Below are 15,829 nucleotides of genomic sequence, written 5' to 3'. Positions count from 1 at the left end.
ACGAATACGATCTCCGTCCACACCAGCGTTTTAGCTGCGTATTAGAATTGATCTCCGTCCACATTAAAACGACTGAAAACGCGGATCACGTGACCATTCACCAACACTGGGCATGCGCGTGCCGGTGTAAACCTAGAGACTTTCAAACATAGACTGTAAAAAAATGCTTTCAAACATCAAAATGTAATTTATTAATATGTATTTGTGTCAAAATGACATATAAACATCTTTTCCTATTCTGCCTGGAAACGCTTCCAACAACTTGCGTGTCGCATGAAAAATAGTCGGTTCTATTTCTAGCATGCACGTGTTTACCGCGCGAGCCGTACCTGAGACGCGGCAGGTTCTTACTGTGAGAAACTGTTCCAGCGGGTGGAGTTTACTGGTACTGAATATTACCTGTGTATACGCCATGACTGATGACACCCAATCATAGAGCCGAGCGTGAGCCTCTGCGTCATCGTTTCTAAAGTCCTCCGTTTTGACCGGTCTTCACTAAAACGCCCTCCGGAGATTCAAAACGAAAAACGGGTCGGCAGCGTTTCTAAACTTCTCCGTTTTGGGTCTCCGTTTTTGCCGTTTTAGTCTGGATGGGAGGTGCAAACGTAGCAAAAGGTCTCCGTTTTTAAACGAAAACGCAGTAGTGTGGACTAAGACTAATTATTTTGTATTGTGGAATACATTTAAATATCTGTTGTGCTTCTTCAAAGCAGCTAAAAAACAACTTAATCTTAATTTAACAGCTTAACTTAAAGGGTATATTAATCCATGAGCATACCTGTGTAAAGCCTGTAATGGTTAAAAAAAAGCATTAACTCAGCATAAGAAGACATACAATGATAGAAAAGGGTATTTAACTTAATTTTATTAAAATAATTGATTAACAGTATGTACTCTATACATATCAAGAACTCCTTCAAAACACTTGACATCACAAAACTGATCTCAAATTGCGTAAGACTAAGTCGCATCTTGAACACCACTCAATGGCAACTCAATACTGACTAAATTATGAAGCTCTTTTTGTGTGTATAATATATAAACATCATCACTCTTTGAGCATTAGGGCAACATCTTTTCAGACGCATACAAATGAGGGATTGTAGCACATTTCTTCTTATCTAAAAGTCCCTGCATCCGTCCCAGGCTTGCAAACAGAGTCCTGCAGAGTTCAGCTCCAACGCTAACAAACACACCAGGAGAAGCGGCTGATCGAGCTCTTCGGGGTCACACCGGCTGCAGAGCGGAGGTCAGGGAAATCACCTCGGCAGGACAGCAGGGTTGATGACCTCTGCGTGACCTCTGCGTGGGCTTCAGAAGGCCGGCAGCTTCATGGCGGCGAGTGTGCCGGAGCTGATGTCTTCGCTCTGGGACGCTCTGTGCAGAGAGGGCTCAGACGTGCTGCGGTTGATCTTGGGCAGCGAGTGTTGCAGAAGCTCAATGGAGGACAGAATCTGTGGGCACGGAAAGCCATCAAGAGTGTGTTATTTCCTGAAACTGCCACAGCTCTCAGGAAAACTGTTCATCTACATGTTTCAGTTACCAACCAGAATCAAGCATTCGGCACTGCTGTGAGACCAGCCAGGCTCGGGATGGTGTGCATCCAGCCGGTGTTATCTCAGAATAAACCCGACGGGGTGATCAGGGTCAGGTCTTCATTCTGAGAGAACACCGGCTGGATGCACACCATCCCGTTTATTACACGGATACTTGCGGAGAGAGGCAAGGTCAAACTAGACGGACATTTAAGAGATCCGGGTTACAGTCATAACACTTATTACACTGCATTATTTTTAGCTGTCAGTAACGATAATAACACAGCTTACAAGAATGTTTAATTCATTCATTCATTAGTTTTATCTAAAACACGAGGATGTTTTTATTAATCTGTCCCTTTGTTTTTCAGTTCTTTTGTTTAAGTTCAATTGTGGCCACATTTAATTTATTTGTAGTTATATAATGGAAACAAATTATACCAATGTGCTCATGTTTTAACTGAAATAAAGTTAAGAATTAAAGTGCTCAATGATTTCTTCATTCATGGAGAGATATATAGGCCTATTTTATTCTGCATGTCATGAACAATAGCTATCTGTCCTGTTAATAAAGGACAGATGAGTAATAACAGAGTAGGCTCTGTGCTCTGCGAGTTTTATTAGAGCGAATTATTAAATACAATTTCAAACAATTGTATTTGTGACGGCATATTGAATAATGTGGTGATAATGTTAAGCTACCACTTTTAATGTTCCCATGCAAAACCACTTTTGTAGTAAATCATAAGCATAGGCTCACAGTCTTGATATTTACAATGTTGCTTGAATTTGTTCTAAATAAAAATACATTCAAATAATAAATTCAAAAGTGCTCAAATCTTTAAAAGCTTTAGCATATCATTAACTATAACTCTGAGGCAGGGGAGTCTCGAGATATTTTTCTCATTTGATATGAAAAATCATGTACATTTAGCAATATAGCGGGTGTGTGATGTATATTACGATGTTTTTCTCCACTGACGTTCTGAGTCCTTCAAAGCGTTTCTGATGATTGTTAGAAGGTTGTCTGACTCTGAGATGCGAACAGGAACATGGTTTGTGTAACATTAGCAACACATTATTAGCTGTTTGATAACGTATTCAAGCTAAAGGCTCATTAATTACCGCTATGTGTCCGACGTTGTAAAGAGCGATACACACCATTCTGTTACATCGACTAATTCACTCTTTACAAGTGCTATGCATAAGTTTAGACACCCATACTAAAGTTGACTAAAAAGAGGAATAAAAAATCATCTTTTGGAAACTGAACTTAATGCCTTAATTTAAAAAATTAGGAAAAATCCAACCTTTAAGGACACCAATTTTCTTTGTGAATGAATAATGTATCGTAAATAAATAAATGTTCTTCCTTAAAATACAGGGTGCATAAGTTTGGACACCCCTATGTTAAATTCCCATAGAGGCAGGCAGATTTTTATTTTTAAGGATACTATGCATGTATTTTTTTAGGATACTATGCATCCTGATAAAGTTCCCTTGGCCTTTGGAATTAAAATAGCCCCACATCATCACATAGCCTTCACCATACCTAGAGATTGGCATGGTTTTATTTCAGTTAGCCTAATAGCTAGTTTGATTTGCATTGAGAGATGATCTTATGGAAAGTACCCCATGCCAATCTCTAGGTATGGTGAAGGCTATGTGATGATGTGGGGCTATTTTAATTCCAAAGGCCAAGGGAACTTTATCAGGATGCATAGTATCCTAAAAAAATACATGCATAGTATCCTTAAAAATAAAAATCTGCCTGCCTCTATGGGAATTTAACATAGGGGTGTCCAAACTTATGCACCCTGTATTTTAAGGAAGAACATTTATTTATTTACGATACATTATTCATTCACAAAGAAAATTGGTGTCCTTAAAGGTTGGATTTTTCCTAATTTTTTAAATTAAGGCATTAAGTTCAGTTTCCAAAAGATGATTTTTTATTCCTCTTTTTAGTCAACTTTAGCATGGGTGTCTAAACTTATGCATAGCACTGTACTACTTCTTCTGAAACAGTTTCTGGTTCAAACATATATGGCTGAATTAAACCAGTATTTGTAAAGTTGAGCGAGTGAGCTTGTGTGATTGGGTGAAGGCGCGGCTAATTTGCATATTCATGTAAATTAAGATGTGACAGGATCTGGCTCAAAAGCAGCACAGTCTATCAACGAGAGCACTCGAGGAAAGAGAATGTGTTTTTGTCTGGTTGGTGATGTATTTGCAGACCGTGTGTTTCGAGACACAAATACATTTTGTGTAAAGAATTCATCAAGCGCATCATCGCAAGGAGAGAAAGAGGCTACTCTCTTGAAAAACTAAACCCAGCTATAGTTAATCATTGTTTAGGTTAACGAGCATGTTAAAATGCTTTAATTGGCATTTGTTGCGTATGGGTATGATCACTTAGCCCAGTTATCATTTGCTCATGGAAACAGAGCTGAACAAAGACGTGTTTATATTTGGTTTGCTAATGTATTTGCACTTGCAAGTTTCCAATGAAATAATTCTCAGTGTGTGAAGGTGGGGGCGTAAACCCAAATTAAAAATAAAATGAAAGGAAATATCTGATCATCCTCCATAACATGGTCACAAGTTACATCTCACACCTCTGTAAACACTTGCGTTACCACGGAAACGACTGACACATTTGTATGAGATTGGAAAGAGCTCCATTATCAGTGGAAAACAAAACCATATCTGCAGCGGACGGGCCGGATCAGCAGCGGACGGGCCGGATCAGCAGCGGATGGGCCGGATCAGCAGCGGACGGGCCGGATCAGCAGCGGATGGGCCGGATCTGCAGCGGACGGGCCGGATCAGCAGCGGATGGGCCGGATCAGCAGCGGATGGGCCGGATCAGCAGCGGATGGGCCGGATCAGCACCGGATGGAGCGCTTAAGCAACGAGAACAGATTGTCCCGACGCTGGAAGCGGCTCTACATTACATGAGAGTGTTCACTCTACCACTTTTTTACAACTTTTGTAGTTAAAAAGTATCTATTTTTTCCCCCTGTAAATGACTGATTTCGCTAGAGAAGACCCGTTTCCATCGGCTGGGGTCCATAAAAAACTGGATCGATGTTCACTTGCATTGAATGGAGAAAAATCCTGTAATGTTTTGCTCAAACATCGTCACTATCGTCAAAGATGACTGACAATCAGCACAGTTTGGATCGGGCAAGATCTCTCGGCACGGATAAGAGCAGCGATAACACTTAAATCAAAACTAGCCGGATATGGATATAGTTCATACCCTGACTGGGCCCTTACCCAGATGACTTAAACAAGCATGTTGCCAATACATGGATTAGCCATAAGCAACAGACATGTTGACAATGCTAGCAGAAAAGCGTTTTAGCTGATTGAGCATGTTGAATCTTCATCATTTGTTCTGATTGACTGTTGAGCTTAAACCAGTGCACAAGAAGAAAGATGTAATGATACAAGGCAACAACATTTAAAAGAAAAAAGAATGACAGACCATTTTGGCCAAAGTAGAGTTGGGCCAAAATCTTTGTTCACTTTATTTTATTTCATTATTTTATCTTTGTAATTAAAAATAATAACAAAGATGCAAGTGAAATGGACAGTGCTTAGATTTCAGCAACAGTATATGTATTTAACAGTAGCATTCACAAAAGAAATTGAATAAACAAATGTAAAAAACTTATCTTACTGTATCTTACACTTACTGTATATCATAAAATATACATTGATTCTTATTAAAGCTACTGAAGTGATTCAGTCTGAAGAAAGTCAGTCATCACATCTAGAATGGCCGTGGGGTGGGTAAATAATCAGGAAATTTACATGTTTTCATGTTTTTCTAAGATTATCCACTGATTGCAACATCTAGCCCATTGGCACGGCAAAGTTGACTGCTACTCGCGGAAATGCACTTGAAACGTTTGCAGTATAAGCTACGATTGAAGCGTCACGTAGCAGTGAAAGCTGCACACGTGTCGGCCACAGAAACAGCTGCGGTTCCAGCGGCGGCTAAAACAGGATTCTGGTTGGCTGCCATCTCTACTTGTTCTGATGTAATCTAATATATATATATTTTTTTTAATACTCATCTTGGTCATTCATATATATGCTAAGTGTACTGGAAAACAAGCAGCAACTCTATGTCGTCACTGATTTAGTGTATGTTTAGTTAGAGTTCAGCAAACACACCTGAGGGAAGAGAGGCCTCTCGTCCTTGGACTTCTTGATGCAGTCAGCCACCAGTCTCTTCATGGCTTTAGGACATCTCTTGTACAGCTTACTGAGGTCTGGGGACAGATACCCCCGACCTACCATGAAAATGATCTGCATGAAACAGTAAATACAGAGCTTGAAGCACAGGAAAACACTGATTCAGCGATTCACTTCTGAAACACAACAGCACAGCAATACATGGCACAGTATATATTGCAGGACTTCATTAAATAATAGTTAAAGGGGTCTTATTATGCCCTTTTACAAAGTCTTGATTTAGTTTTTGGGGTGTACTAGAATATGTTTCATGCTTGATTGTTCAAAAAACTAATTATTTTTCACATATTTTACATTATTACAGCTCCTCTCTCCCCAGTCTGTCTCGAATGCCCAGTGTGTTGGGATTGGTAGCGCTTAGAGTGTGTGCGGGAAATGTCCCGTCCCTCCATAACCGCGAGCTCCAGTCAGGTATAAATATTAATAATGCCGTCAATTTCAAACCATTCGAGCCGGTTTCAGACCCTGACAATGTTAACGCACAAGAGGACTGTGCAGAAAGGATTTCAAGCACGGACTTCGCGAGCATGGATTTCACAGGACGTTTCAGAGTGGTGTGTCTTTTTGTTTGTTTCTGATAGATTATAGATACGATCTTATCCATCATTTAATCATATTTGTTGGAAAACTATGGTAATACAAAATCGATCACAAAATCATGGATAATTTTCCTAAGTTTTGAACCGTATCACATAAGCAAGAGCTTACAAAAGCTACAGTAAACACTACATCAATACTGTGATGTTAGTTAGCAGGCTAGCGGAGGCAAAGCTTTTCTCTTCTTTTACATCATAGCAACTACATAAAACTTATAGTTGAAACTGTTCATTAAAAACACAACTAGAAATAATAAGACATACTTTCAAGTTGTGATCCACAAACAACAGATTGTCTTGACAACATGGGAACGGCTTCGTCTTTCAGGAGAAGCGTTTAGCCTGTCTGCTCTCCGTAACATGTGCAGCGCACAGACACACACTGAGGTTATAATGTTGAGGTTCTTCAGCCTTTGGACAAACTTTTTCACGGGTGGAAAAACAGTGACGACACTCTTCATCTTCTCTAATGCAGCTCAACCAAGCCTCGGCAACGTTATTGCGTTTTCCATGGGTGGAGATTATTTAAATGAGGAACATTGTGACTTCATAAGATCCGGGAAAAACGCATTGTAACCTTGCAGATCTTTTCTATGCTCAAACAGCAACATTACACAATAAATAAAGCTGACCAAGGGAAAAAGCATTATAGGACCCCTTTAATTGTCTGTAATAGATTGAACTTTCTCATAATCTTAACACGATACTGATAAATCTCACAAAAATGGTAAAAAAGTCAAAAAACTTTCAGGTCACATTTAAAAAATAAAAATAAATGTATAATTAGATTTTGCATAAAGACAAGTCTATATTTGAAATCATTATTGATGCTTTTCACTTTGACATGATTTTTATGACAATTAAGCACACACACATTATTTATTAATACATAAAATGGTCATGTACAGGTAAGTATACCTCGTGGCAGTGTACATTTCTACTGATTAAAAAGAAAAAGTATTATTTTAATTACTGTAATGGGAACAAGGACTGTGCTAAACTGTTAAGAAAACACACACACACACACACACACACACACACACACGCACACAGGACAGGGGTTCGGGAGTGAGCCCAGTGCGTGCTCTTCAGTCTCTGGAGCCCTGATTAGTTTACATGTCTAATTTTATCCCAGAGGCTGAGCTGAACTGGGGTCAGACTGAGAGAGAGCCTGTGTGCATGTTCACAGACGCATGCACAGTCATGCTGGGCAAACCATTAGCTGCACAAGAGCTTCATGGTTATAGGTTACTGAAAGGCTTGTAAGTGTTGTTGCATATAAATGTAATATAGTCATTCTTTCATGACTGCACTTTCAAATGAACTATTGAAAAACATAATGCAACATTAATAAAATGGGTAAACCATGTGCCTTGGCCAAGAAAAACGCCAAGCGTGATCAAGCGTGTGTTACCTGATCTCGGTTTGCTATCTGCGAGTAGGGCAGCTCTCCAGTCATTAACTCAAACAGCACCATGCCATAAGAATACACATCCGACTGGAAACTGTAAGGGTTGTTGTCCTGCATTCGGATCACCTCGGGTGCCTGACGGGTAAACAGCATAAATGTGGGTAAAGGGTCAACGACAGATGCTTGTCAAAATGTATTAAAGCCAGCAGAAGCGGGGAATCTGAGTACAGCACTGACCATCCATAAAATGGATCCCGAAGGTTGTTCCACCTGTTGAGAACCAGTCCACCTGGCCTTCACCGTGGCCAGGCCGAAATCCCCAATCTTCACTGCCAGCCCTTCGTGCAAGAAGATGTCTGTGCTCGAGTTAAAGTCAGAGTCTAGCATCTACTGGCAATCTGCATACAGGCTAGTCCTCTCCGCTGCTCGTACAGGCGAGCTCGCTCTGACAGGGAGGAAAGAGTAGCCATGCTTCTTCATGCAGAAAGACACATTTATTCATCTATTTTCCCTTTATGCCCTTCAGATATAAAGCTGAAGAAAAGTACAGGTTCAGGTCAGGGCTTTCTGGAGGTCAGTGATGCTCATCTGAGTAAGTCTTGTATATATGGACCTTGCTGTGTCATTTAGGAACAGATTTTGCCATTACACGCATTTATGCTCACTGGAATTACTGCATGATGTCACGATTTCCTCTACACACCCTTTAATATAACTATATAAATCAGGTGTGCTCTTGAGAATGCATGTCTGTCCATCAGCAATACTGCTGTGAGGGTAAGATGAGCCCCTGGATGAGAAAAACCCTTCGTAAAAGATCAAACTATTAGAAATGCATGACTGAAGCTTATTTGTAACCAAGTAAGTGGCATAAAAAACATCAAAAAACAATTTGATATTTATTAATTCGCCTGTCTAATAATGCATATGCAAATAGTTTTCTGTTCAAAATGAACACAATTTAAATAATGAGTAAATGCATCATCAATCCTTTCTCTAAAACGTGTTTTTGTCTTACCCTGATTCACTATGGTACGCCTATTAAAAGTATTTCGTTTTTTCACTGCCAGAGGACCAAAACTTACATAGTGTACGATATAAATGTAAGGGTTTAAAATGAACATCCGACCACGAGTTAAGTGCGAGTGAAAATCAACCATAGCGGGTAACAGGCAGCATTCATGTCACTACTACAGTTTTCACAATCCAATTGCATAATATACCTAGATATATAAAAATGTTAGCAATGAATGATAATCAGGTTTATTCTGATATTTTTGTTTTGGCTAGTAGAAGTTAGTCAGTAAAACATTTAGTAGTCAAAAGTGGCTGTTGTGTGAAAAAGTTCATTTCAGATGCTAACATTGCAGCTGGACCTTTATAGGCACTACAAGCCAAAAATGTGTAAAGCCAGCCAATCAGAGCTTGTGATTTTGGAAAGCGTTTACCAGTTTTTTTGTGCAATATGTGCGGACAGAGACTAAAGGCTGTACAGCTAAGACCATCACATCTGCCTTTAGGCCTAAAAAGTGGAGAGGAAATGATATGTCGCATGAAAAGGATACTGTTTGATTTCATGTCACGGTGGATGATGTTTTTTGCGTGTAGATAGCTGTGAGAGAGAGCAAACATCATAAATAATTGTTGAGACATTCACAATGAAGTTCTACACACTCGAGGAATCCCTCAATCCCAGGGTGTGAAACTCACTCCATGCCCTGAGCAGTCTGTCTGGCGATATCTATCAGCTGGAACATCTGGAAGTTGGTCTCTTGCACATGGAGGTGTTTATAGAGACTGCTGCCTTCACACCACTGCGTTACAATCGCAAGATTGTCTTTCGTCATGTAGCCCATGAACAGTAGGATGTTGACATGTCTGGTTTTCCTGTTGGTAGAAAAAAGACAACGGGACACAACAATTCAGATGCATCAAACGCAAAAGTGCTGCTCATGCACTGCAGTAGTGGCGAGCAGTGAGACCAAATGCTTAAATCATGTACTTGTGTGGCCTTCGCAGGTTTTCCCCAGTGGGGTTTCTCCATGTAGAACGTAATGTTTGGACAATAACGTAATGTTAGCCAATGTTCTCTTGAAGTGAAAAATACATCACTGAGCAAAGAGGACACTGACAACATGTCGACAGACAAGAGCAGGTTACTTTGGTACAAAATAAAGTCTCAGCTTTCAAATTTGTTAAATTCAAACAATAAATTCCATAACCATCATTCTCTTGTAGTGCCTGATCATTTATTAACTGCCCATTGTGATGTGAAACTTTTTTGACAGAACTGCCCAGTTCTGTCAAAACTGCACTGGCTCCCTATTAAACATCGCATCAATTTTAAAATATTGCTGATGACTTACAAAGCACTAAATGGTTTAGCTCCGCAGTACTTGAGCGAGCTCTTAACGCATTATAGTCCTTCACGTCTATTGCGATCTCAAAATTCCGGCCAGTTACTAATACCTAGAATATCAAAATCGACTGCTGGCGGTAGATCCTTCTCCTATTTAGCACCAAAACTTTGGAACAGCCTTCCTACCATTGTCCGGGAAGCAGACACACTCTGTCAGTTCAAAGCCAGATTAAAGACACATCTCTTTGACCTAGCATTCACATAATACATTATAGACTTCTATAATTCAATATTAGGCTGCATAGATTAGGTCAGCTGGAACCGGGAACACTTCCCATAAATCCTGATGTACTTGTTACATCATGAGAAGAATGGCATCTACGCTAATTTTAGTGTCTTTGTTTATCCCGAGGTTTTCCCGCAGCCTGCCGGATCCAGGCCGTATCCAGATCTGATGAAGGACCTTCGCCTGGACCCGATGACAACGCAGTGCTGAAGTGCCAACTAGTCTCTCCCTATGGAGGATCCCTCTACCACTCTACAGATAAAGCGTTGTCGGGAAAACTCAATTTGCGTATCTTCCCCGAATTGATAAAATAAAATAAAATTCTGAATCAAAACTATAAGGAAACACCAGTACTTTGTTTAGGCTTGGTTTGTAGGGAATAACAAACCTGCGTACATATATTCAAATGCACATAACTATAGAACCAATTCTTAGTGCTCATGTGAACGCCATCAGCGTTTCTTTCTCACAGGTTCGCGTTTAAAGTCTGTGTAGAGAGAATGGTGTCTTCTTGGCGGCCCTAATTTAATAACAATTGATCGTTGCGACGGAAGCGAATCAATCAAAACTAACTTTAGCTGGAAAATAACTATATTAAAGAACCGCTATAAAGCCAAAACAATCTCTGTTACCTTAAATTATACGTTTATCTCTGTAAAGCTGCTTTGAAACAATCTACATTGTTAAAAGCGCTATATAAATGAAGATGACTTGACTTGAAAACGCCAGTTAAGCATGTAACTGTGATTCCTGTGAATTCCTACTGACCACCAGAGACAATGTTAACACCACTGGATGACATATACCAATGTTATTCAAAGGACGGATCGCGGTCTGGATCCGGACAACAGGACATAATTGCACCATTTTACCGTTTCTACAGATTCTACAACAGAGCGGTTCACACCACAAGCACTTGTGTTGTTTATGTTTATGGTAGTGATCTTTCAGAGCTATCTATAATATTTTTATCTAGAGCCAGAAGTGCTTCATTCAAGCCCTTTCCGCTCCGTGTGCGTTGCTCCTCTCTTTCCTTCGCTAAAAACGTAAAGCGATGTATTAAGAGCTGCAACGATACGCTTATTTTTATAAGAACAGTAGCAGAAACACGGTGAGCAGCAAAATAGACTTTCACAAAAGCACAGCAGGAAATGAGAATGCAGCTAATACAATTATTTTTATTTGTCATACAGATGACTCTGACCGTTTAACTAACCAACTAAACCAAGTTAAAGTGTGGCGTCTTTAGACGTTTCTTTCATACATTAGCATATAAAGAGCATTTCATAATAAACAATTCTAGAATTTGGAAAATTATTTAGAGATGGCAAGGGAAAACTTTTAAATTACTAGTTAAATTAGTTTTGTCCTCATGATGAGAGTTTTAATTATTAGATTACGTACATTGTTTGTTTTTAGTAGTTTATTGCTTTAAACAAAATATAAAAATGGTCCATACTTTTTCCTGAACCCCCAGTATGTTTTCTCATTCCCAAGGCCTTCTATGTGCCAATAACAAAGGTGTCTAAATGTAAAATAAATACATTTAAAAAAAATAGCTAGTTAAAACATCTAATCTAACCTTTTTATATTCGTATTCAGTTGCGAGAAAAAAATTTTGGGGTAAATTTTTGGTAAAGAAAAAAACTTCACTGTTTTGGCTGTCTGGGCCCAAGATTTTGAGTGTGTAGGGTTTTTGTTTCTTTTACAAAGTACTATGGCCAAGTAACATGGCCCACGAGAGCGGGTAACACGGCCCACCGAGAGCGGGTAACACGGCCCACAGAGAGCAGGTAACACGGCCCACCGAGAGCGGGTAACACGGCCCACCGAGAGCGGGTAACACGGCCCACAGAGAGCGGGTAACACGACCCACAGAGAGCGGATAACACGGCCCACCGAGAGCGGGTAACACGGCCCACCGAGAGCGGGTAACACGGCCCACCGAGAGCGGGTAACACGGCCCACCGAGAGCGGGTAACACGGCCCACCGAGAGCGGGTAACACGGCCCACAGAGAGCGGGTAACACGACCCACAGAGAGCGGGTAACACGGCCCACAGAGAGCGGGTAACACGGCCCACAGAGAGCGGGTAACACGGCCCACCGAGAGCGGGTAACACGGCCCACCGAGAGCGGGTAACACGGCCCACAGAGAGCGGGTAACACGACCCACCGAGAGCGGGTAACACGGCCCACAGAGAGCGGGTAACACGACCCACCGAGAGCGGGTAACACGGCCCACAGAGAGCGGGTAACACGACCCACAGAGAGCGGGTAACACGGCCCACAGAGAGCGGGTAACACGGCCCACCGAGAGCGGGTAACAGGACCCACAGAGAGCGGGTAACACGGCCCACCGAGAGCGGGTAACACGGCCCACAGAGAGCGGGTAACACGACCCACAGAGAGCGGGTAACACGGCCCACCGAGAGCGGGTAACACGACCCACAGAGAGCGGGTAACACGGCCCACCGAGAGCGGGTAACACGGCCCACAGAGAGCGGGTAACACGACCCACCGAGAGCGGGTAACACGGCCCACAGAGAGCGGGTAACACGGCCCACAGAGAGCGGGTAACACGGCCCACAGAGAGCGGGTAACACGACCCACAGAGAGCGGGTAACACGGCCCACCGAGAGCGGGTAACACGACCCACAGAGAGCGGGTAACACGGCCCACCGAGAGCGGGTAACACGACCCACAGAGAGCGGGTAACACGACCCACCGAGAGCGGGTAACACGGCCCACAGAGAGCGGGTAACACGGCCCACAGAGAGCGGGTAACACGACCCACAGAGAGCGGGTAACACGGCCCACAGAGAGCGGGTAACACGACCCACCGAGAGCGGGTAACACGGCCCACAGAGAGCGGGTAACACGGCCCACCGAGAGCGGGTAACACGGCCCACAGAGAGCGGGTAACACCACCCACAGAGAGCGGGTAACACGGCCCACCGAGAGCGGGTAACACGGCCCACAGAGAGCGGGTAACACGACCCACCGAGAGCGGGTAACACGGCCCACAGAGAGCGGGTAACACGGCCCACAGAGAGCGGGTAACACGGCCCACAGAGAGCGGGTAACACGGCCCACAGAGAGCGGGTAACAGGACCCACAGAGAGCGGGTAACACGGCCCACCGAGAGCGGGTAACACGGCCCACCGAGAGCGGGTAACACGGCCCACAGAGAGCGGGTAACACGACCCACCGAGAGCGGGTAACACGGCCCACCGAGAGCGGGTAACATGGCCCACAGAGAGCGGGTAACATGACCCACAGAGAGCGGGTAACACGGGCCACAGAGAGCGGGTAACACGACCCACAGAGAGCGGGTAACACGGCCCACAGAGAGCGGGTAACACGGCCCACCGAGAGCGGGTAACACGGCCCACCGAGAGCGGGTAACAGGACCCACAGAGAGCGGGTAACACGGCCCACCGAGAGCGGGTAACACGGCCCACCGAGAGCGGGTAACACGGCCCACAGAGAGCGGGTAACACGACCCACCGAGAGCGGGTAACACGGCCCACCGAGAGCGGGTAACACGGCCCACAGAGAGCGGGTAACACGACCCACAGAGAGCGGGTAACACGACCCACAGAGAGCGGGTAACACGGCCCACAGAGAGCGGGTAACACGGCCCACCGAGAGCGGGTAACACGGCCCACCGAGAGCGGGTAACACGGCCCACCGAGAGCGGGTAACACGGCCCACCGAGAGCGGGTAACACGGCCCACCGAGAGCGGGTAACACGGCCCACCGAGAGCGGGTAACACGGCCCACAGAGAGCGGGTAACACGGCCCACAGAGAGCGGGTAACACGGCCCACCGAGAGCGGGTAACACGGCCCACAGAGAGCGGGTAACACGGCCCACCGAGAGCGGGTAACACGGCCCACCGAGAGCGGGTAACACGGCCCACCGAGAGCGGGTAACACGGCCCACCGAGAGCGGGTAACACGGCCCACAGAGAGCGGGTAACACGGCCCACCGAGAGCGGGTAACACGGCCCACAGAGAGCGGGTAACACGGCCCACCGAGAGCGGGTAACATGGCCCACAGAGAGCGGGTAACATGGCCCACCGAGAGCGGGAAACACGGCCCACCGAGAGCGGGTAACATGGCCCACCGAGAGCGGGTAACATGACCCACAGAGAGCTGGTAACATGGCCCACAGAGAGCGGGTAACACGACCCACAGAGAGCGGGAAACACGGCCCACCGAGAGCGGGTAACATGGCCCACCGAGAGCGGGTAACATGACCCACAGAGAGCGGGTAACATGGCCCACAGAGAGCGGGTAACATGACCCACAGAGAGCGGGTAACATGGCCCACCGAGAGCGGGTAACATGGCCCACCGAGAGCGGGTAACATGGCCCACCGAGAGCGGGTAACATGGCCCACCGAGAGCGGGTAACATGACCCACAGAGAGCTGGTAACATGGCCCACAGAGAGCGGGTAACATGACCCACAGAGAGCTGGTAACATGGCCCACCGAGAGCGGGTAACATGGCCCACAGAGAGCGGGTAACATGACCCACCGAGAGCGGGTAACATGACCCACAGAGAGCGGGTAACATGGCCCACAGAGAGCGGGTAACATGACCCACAGAGAGCGGGTAACACGGCCCACCGAGAGCGGGTAACACGGCCCACAGAGAGCGGGTAACACGGCCCACCGAGAGCGGGTAACACGACCCACAGAGAGCGGGTAACATGGCCCACAGAGAGCGGGTAACACGGCCCACCGAGAGCGGGTAACATGGCCCACCGAGGAATGTGAATGTGCAGGAACTGTGAAATGGAGGGATCTACTGGTGGCAGCAAGTAACTGACAGATTGTGTTGTATGAGTAATGTAGGCGACAGAATTGTATGCCTATTTTTAGTAGAGAATCAGTGCGAACACATTGCACACTGTGACACCGTACATTGCCTTGTCAGGAGAGACACCACCAAAGCTGCGACGGCTGCTGGCAGTAGAAAGGGCAACTAAGGGTTGCCTGAAAAAAATGTTAGTCTAGGCTAGGGGTGTTCATCAGAGCCAATACCTGTACCTATAGCAGTGGCGTAACTTGAAAAAAGTGTGTGGGAGAGGAGAGGAGTGTGAGTGTGTGTGTGTGTGGGGGGGGGGGGGTTGCTAATACAATGCTATATCATATATCGTTAGCCTCATAGCATAATTGCCTAAGAAATAATTAATTAAAAAATGACTTAGGCAATTATGCTATGAGGCTAACGATATGTACAATAATGTTCAATTTCAATAGTACATTGAGATTAATTTATTGACATAGAAGTCATGTTTAAAGTGATAGTTTCATCCTTAAAAATAAAATCTACAATAATACAATAAATTGTTAGTCCCGAG

General features: G+C 44.4%; 1 protein-coding gene across 3 annotated transcripts in view; it reads right to left on the bottom strand.

The window, feature by feature from the left end:
• Positions 1 to 848: 848 nt before the first annotated feature.
• raf1a (Raf-1 proto-oncogene, serine/threonine kinase a) overlaps positions 849 to 15,829 on the bottom strand; it is a 32,528-nt gene continuing 17,547 nt past the window's right edge. For all 3 annotated transcript variants that reach the window (XM_079850262.1, XM_079850261.1, XM_079850263.1), the window contains 6 exons: positions 9,522 to 9,698; positions 9,377 to 9,423; positions 8,049 to 8,167; positions 7,815 to 7,946; positions 5,724 to 5,858; positions 849 to 1,454 (listed from right to left, as the gene is read on the bottom strand). In XM_079850262.1, the coding sequence (XP_079706388.1) occupies positions 1,314 to 1,454; positions 5,724 to 5,858; positions 7,815 to 7,946; positions 8,049 to 8,167; positions 9,377 to 9,423; positions 9,522 to 9,698 (751 nt within the window). In that variant the 3' untranslated portion in view covers positions 849 to 1,313. The remainder of the gene's footprint in view (positions 1,455 to 5,723; positions 5,859 to 7,814; positions 7,947 to 8,048; positions 8,168 to 9,376; positions 9,424 to 9,521; positions 9,699 to 15,829) is intronic.

The sequence above is a fragment of the Squalius cephalus genome (genome assembly GCF_949319135.1).
Source record: "Squalius cephalus genome assembly, chromosome: 18".
Taxonomy (NCBI): domain Eukaryota; kingdom Metazoa; phylum Chordata; class Actinopteri; order Cypriniformes; family Leuciscidae; genus Squalius; species Squalius cephalus.
This window is presented reverse-complemented; position numbering and strand designations above follow the sequence as displayed.